The sequence below is a fragment of the Cebus imitator genome, unplaced genomic scaffold, assembly GCF_001604975.1.
Source record: "Cebus imitator isolate Cc_AM_T3 unplaced genomic scaffold, Cebus_imitator-1.0 Scaffold254, whole genome shotgun sequence".
NCBI classification, from domain to species: domain Eukaryota; kingdom Metazoa; phylum Chordata; class Mammalia; order Primates; family Cebidae; genus Cebus; species Cebus imitator.
The window spans coordinates 3,183,150-3,188,300 of NW_016107569.1; the positions used below are offsets into that span (position 1 = coordinate 3,183,150).

Below are 5,151 nucleotides of genomic sequence, written 5' to 3' on the forward strand. Positions count from 1 at the left end.
GTTGACCAGGATGGTCTCGATCTCTTGACCTCGTGATCCACCCGCCTCGGCCTCCCAAAGTGCTGGGATTACAGGCTTGAGCCACCGCGCCCGGCTGGCCCTTTGTTTTTAATTTATTATTCTTTTTTTAGATGAGGTCTCATTCTGTCACCCAGGCTGGAGATCTCCAGTAATAACTATAACTTCCATCTCCTGAGCTCAAGCAATCCTTTTACCTCAGACTCCCAAGTAGCTGAGTGACTAAAGGTGCATGCCATCATGCCCAGCTATTTTTTGTAGATTGGGTTTCACCATGTGGTTCAGATTGGTCTCAAACTCCTTGGCTTAAGTGATCCACCTGCCTTGGCCTCCCAAAGTGCTGGGATTACATGCATGAGCCACTGCGCCTGGCCGCAGAGTGATGGTTTCTGTATGTCAGGGGCTCACAAGGGCCTCTGACCTGCACAGCTATCAGTGCCCCCGTTTTACAGTAGAGTAAACTGACAGAGAGAAGAGGGCACCTGCTCAAGGAAACAGCTAACTACTGCAGGCGCCAAAAGAGAACGCAGGCCTGGCTGGCCCCCGGGGTCCCCTCTCCAAAGCCCTAGGAGCCCAGACAGACATCCCAGGTGCCCTGCGGCGCCCCCACGGGGTCCCCTCCCCAAAGCCCTAGGAGCCCAGGACAGACATCCCAGGTGCCCTGCGGCGCCCCCACACACCTGTCCATCTCGTCCCGGCCGAGCACCTCCTGCTTCTTCAGCGCTTTGATGGCGTAGTATTTCCCCGTGCCCTTGAACTGGACCAGGAGGACCTGAGGCCAGAGCAAGGTTGGGCTCCAGATGGGCCGAGCCAGGGAGCCTCCGCCACCACGCCCACAGATCAGGTCCTCCCGGCTCATGTGATGAGGCCCCCCAACTCTGTCCCACGGCAGCACCGGCTTCAGCCCACTACCTTCCCAAAGTGTCCCCGGCCCAGCACAGCCAAGCAGCGGAAGTCCTGAAGCCGAGGGGGTTTCCTGCAAAGAAAGAGACAGTACAGACCGGGCGCAGTGGCTCACGCCTATAATTCCAGCACTTTGGGAGGCCAAGGTGGGCAGATCACAAGGTCAGGAGTTCGAGACCATCCTGGCCAGCATGGTAAAACCCTGTCTCTGCTAAAAAAATACAAAAATTAGCTGGGCATGGTGGCATGCATCTGTAGTCCCAGCTACTGGGAGGCTGAGGCAGGAGAATCACTTGAACCTGGGAGGCAGAGGTTGCAGTGAGCCGAGATCACCCCACTGCACTCCAGCTTGGGGACAGAGAGAGACTCCGTCTCAAAAAAACAAGAGTACAGGAAGCCCCCTACGGCAAGGGCTGGGTCCCCACCCAGAGCCACTCCAAGCCTCCCAGCCCCAGTCCTGGGCTTTCCTGACCTATGGGCTCATAAGAAAGCCCTGCAGTAAGGGCTTCTAGAAGCTGGCATACAGCTGGAGCTCAATAATGTGGACTTAGCAAATTAGAGTCAGCCAGCGCATCCACCAGGGAGCCAGGGAGTAATGCACAAATGGATACACAATTGTTCAAGCAAGCAGACGAACGTCTCAAACGTGAAGATGCACAGGATCAGGGTACCTGGTGGGGGAGGCTGGTGAAGACGGCCCACGTCGAGTCCTAGGCTCCATATGGGGGCGTTTGGTGCGCTGTGAGGACAGAGAAGCTCAGGGCGGGGCTGGGCTTCCTTCTCTCTTTCCCTCCAGGCCATCTACCCCACGCCTGGGTGATCCCACCAGCCCCGGTCGCCCCCAGGAGCCACTAGTCCTGCCAGCCCCTCACCGGAGTCTCCTCGGATGTTGGCTCCTGGGGAAGGTAGAGGCGTGGGGGCTTGGGTGGGGGCATCATCTCTTCGCCCAAGGGGGTCTTCTTGGGCAGGAAATTACTGTAGGGAGGAAGTAGACACAGGGCCCAGCACGGGCAGATCAAAGAGCTGGCAGGATCGACACACTTCCCCAAAGTGAAACGGACAGAGGGTTGGGGAGTGAGCAATATGGACAGACAGACAGAGAGACACTGCCTGGACCTGGACCGAGGCAGCCGCAGAGAAGCATGCAGTCTAGGGGAGGGTGCTCCTCACCTGGGGGTGGGAGGGTCAGAGGCCTCTCGAGGTGTTGCCGGGGTCCGAGGGCACCCTTTGGGGGGGCTGATGGTGCTTGGGGAGCTGCAGGGGGGCAGTAGGTTCATGACGAGACGCCCCCAGGCCGCCATGCTGAGGTTCATCTGTGAAGCCCTCAGGAAGTCCTGGCCTGGGAGAAAAAGGGGAGCTCAGTCCCCCCGGGGCCCTAGCCCTACTCCCTCACACACAGCCCCCATTCCCTCCACACCTCTGCGTTTAGAAAAGATGCGTTTCTGCCTCCGCAGCCGGGGCCGCCTCTCAATGACAGGATCGCAGAAGGTCACCTGCAGGGGCGGGGGCAGGGATGCGGACCAGTCGCCTCCCATGTCTGCCATGGCACCTCCTCTGCCCCTGCGATCCCAGCCCAGGCCCCCAGTGTGAACAGACGCAAGAGCCAGAAGGACCCACAGAAACAGATTCAATGTCCTCATTGGTAGTAGTGGGGAAATGGAGGCCCAGGGAAGAGCCACTTGTCCAGGGTCACACCTGAGGCAGGGCAGTCAGGAAAAGGACCCAGGCCTCCAGATGCAGCCCCAAGAGGGTGGCTAGGAGTCCTTATTCTTGGAGACTCTCTGGTCCTCAATCTCTGCACCTACGTGCAGTACATTGGTCTTGAAGGCCTTCCTGGCCCTGATCCCCGGGAGCCCGCCAGGTCAGAGGGCGGAGGCAGTGAGCACCTGGGCAAAAAGCAGCCCCTGCGGTACCAGGCTGAGGGACAGTTGGTGACAGGCATTGTCCAGGAAGTCCTCAAGTCTCAGGAAGGCCACGCCACAGAGCTGCCGCCAGTCCCGCCAATGCACCCCAATCTCCAGCTCACGGGCCTGTATTGGGGACGGCAGGCTGAAGGGTGGGGTGCAGGACCAGCCCTGACCCGGGCAGCCTTCTGCCCCGCAGCCCAAGGGCAACCCTGACCAAACAAAGGCCAGCCTTACTCGCTCCAGTGGGATGACGAAGGTCTGGTTCCAGGACTGTTCAGCCACCTGCCCCCAGCCCGTCTGGCCCACAATGCGGTTGTCCACCTTTAGCACGGCCAGCACCTCGCCTGCAGGGCCAGAGCCGGGGCTCAGGGAGGGCCAGGAGCAGGGCTCTCCTGCTCCCCCGCCAAGCTCCTTCCCTACTCACTGGCAAGCTCGCCTCGGCCTCGCTGCTGCTTGGCCCTGGTCCGAAGCCAGCCCTCGGAGGGGCTGCCGGCCAGCGCGGCCACCGGGGAGCGTCCAGGCACGGTGGTCAGCAACTGTTCGCAGCCCAGGAGACGAACCTGCAATGTCCCTGTGGGGGGGGGAGTGCTGTCAGATGCCATCTTTCCACTGCCACTACCAAGGTGTCCTGGGACCCAGGAAGGCCACCCTCCCCAGGAGGTGGCTGAACCCAGACCCTACCCACCCAAGGCTGGGGCAGCTACCTGAGGAGCCTCACCCAGTATATGGTGCCCTGGAGTGCCTGAACAGGAACCTGCTGCCCCCACTGCAGCTCCCAAGCATCATGAGGCACCCCAAAGGGTGCCCTTGGACCCTGATGACACCCTGGGAGGCCTCCGACTTGGCCAGTGCCAGGTGAGGAGCGACCTTTTCCCAGACTGCATGCTTCTCCGTGGCAGCCACCCCTTTCCAGGGCAGAGCAACTGGCTCTCCCCTCCACGTGCTGGAGTGGCAGGGACACAGGCTCAGACCTCAGACCTCAGCCAGGCTGCACAGAGCCACAGCACATGACAGGATGCTGCCCAGAGCTGGGGCCTGGAGAGCACTGTGGCAAGGACAAGAGCTTAGGACAGGGAGCCGGAAGCCTGGCTTCCTGTCCTGACCCACCTGCTCCCTGGGCCTCAGTTTCCCTATCTGAACAGTGGAAGTTAGTCCCAGCTCAGCCCCAACTTCCCCAACAGATATAAAATGTGTTTTGCCAGCGGAGTAAGTCCATGTGTCAGGTCACTAGAGGGTTAGAGAAAGGGTAGAGAAAGCAGTGTGGCCGGGCACGGTGGCTCACACCTGTAATCCCAGCACTTTGGGAGGCCGAGGTGGATGGATCATGAGGCCAGGAGTTCGAGACCAGTCTGGCCAAAATGGTGAAACCCTGTCTCTACTAAAACTACAAAAACTTGCTGTGCATGGTGGTGCGTGCCTGCAATCCCAGCTACTCGGGAAGCTGAGGCAGGAGAATTGCCTGAACCCAGGAGGCGGAGGTTGTGGTGAGCCGAGATCACACCATTGCACTGCAGCCTGGGTAACAAGAGCGAAACTCCGTCTCAATTAAAAAAAAAAAAGAAAGAGAAAGCAGTGGGGATAGAGCAGCTTTTGAGGGCACGAGGTGGGCCCAAGAGCATTATTTAGGGAGAGTCTGGGCTTGGGGGGTTACATTCAGAGAGCAGAGAGACCTTGTAAACAAAGGCAGGGGTCCAGGGTAGAAGGATCACCTTCGGAAGGACAATTCGAGCAACTGGGGTGTTTAGCCAGGACACAGGATATAGGGCGGCCCTGAGTAGCTGAATTCTAGGCCTTTTAACAAGCTGTTTCTTCTACGTTCCTCAACCTGCCCACCTGGCCATAAGTACTCCCATGTAAGTTCTTCAAGGCCAAGACACCACCTCCTCTACAATAAACATTCCTTGGGCCGGGAGTGGTGGCTCATGCCTGTAGTCCCAGCACTTTGGGAGGCCAAGGCAGGTGGATCACCTGAGGTCAGGTGTTTGAGACCAGCCTGGCCAACATGGTGAAACTCTGTCTCTACCAATAATACAAAAAGTAGCCGGGCATGGTGGCGTGCACCTGCAAGCCCAGCTAGTCACAAAGCTGAGGCGGGAGAATTGCTTGAACCCAGGAGGCGGAGGTTGCCGTAAGCCAATGTCACGCCACTGGACTCCAGTCTAAGCGACAGTGCGAGACTCCATCTCAAAAATACAGAAAGAGGCCAGGCGCAGTGGCTCACGCCTGTAATCTCAGCACTTTGGGAGGCCGAGGCGGGTGGATCACGAGGTCAAGAGATCGAGACCATCCTGGTCAACATGGTGAAACCCCGTCTCTACTAAAA

At 58.9% G+C, this 5,151-nt stretch overlaps 1 protein-coding gene across 4 annotated transcripts in view; it reads right to left on the reverse strand.

The window, feature by feature from the left end:
* The window catches only part of PKN3 (protein kinase N3), a 17,453-nt gene that overhangs the window by 5,085 nt on the left and 7,217 nt on the right, over positions 1-5,151 (reverse strand). For 3 of the 4 annotated variants that reach the window (XM_017499166.2, XM_017499164.2, XM_017499167.2), the window contains exons 7-15: positions 3,253-3,399; positions 3,063-3,172; positions 2,808-2,951; positions 2,339-2,414; positions 2,092-2,260; positions 1,794-1,896; positions 1,593-1,660; positions 931-994; positions 699-790 (exon numbers count right to left, since the gene is read on the reverse strand). In XM_017499166.2, the coding sequence (XP_017354655.1) occupies positions 699-790; positions 931-994; positions 1,593-1,660; positions 1,794-1,896; positions 2,092-2,260; positions 2,339-2,414; positions 2,808-2,951; positions 3,063-3,172; positions 3,253-3,399 (973 nt within the window). The remainder of the gene's footprint in view (positions 1-698; positions 791-930; positions 995-1,592; positions 1,661-1,793; positions 1,897-2,091; positions 2,261-2,338; positions 2,415-2,807; positions 2,952-3,062; positions 3,173-3,252; positions 3,400-5,151) is intronic. The other variant, XM_017499165.2, reaches the window with a different exon arrangement.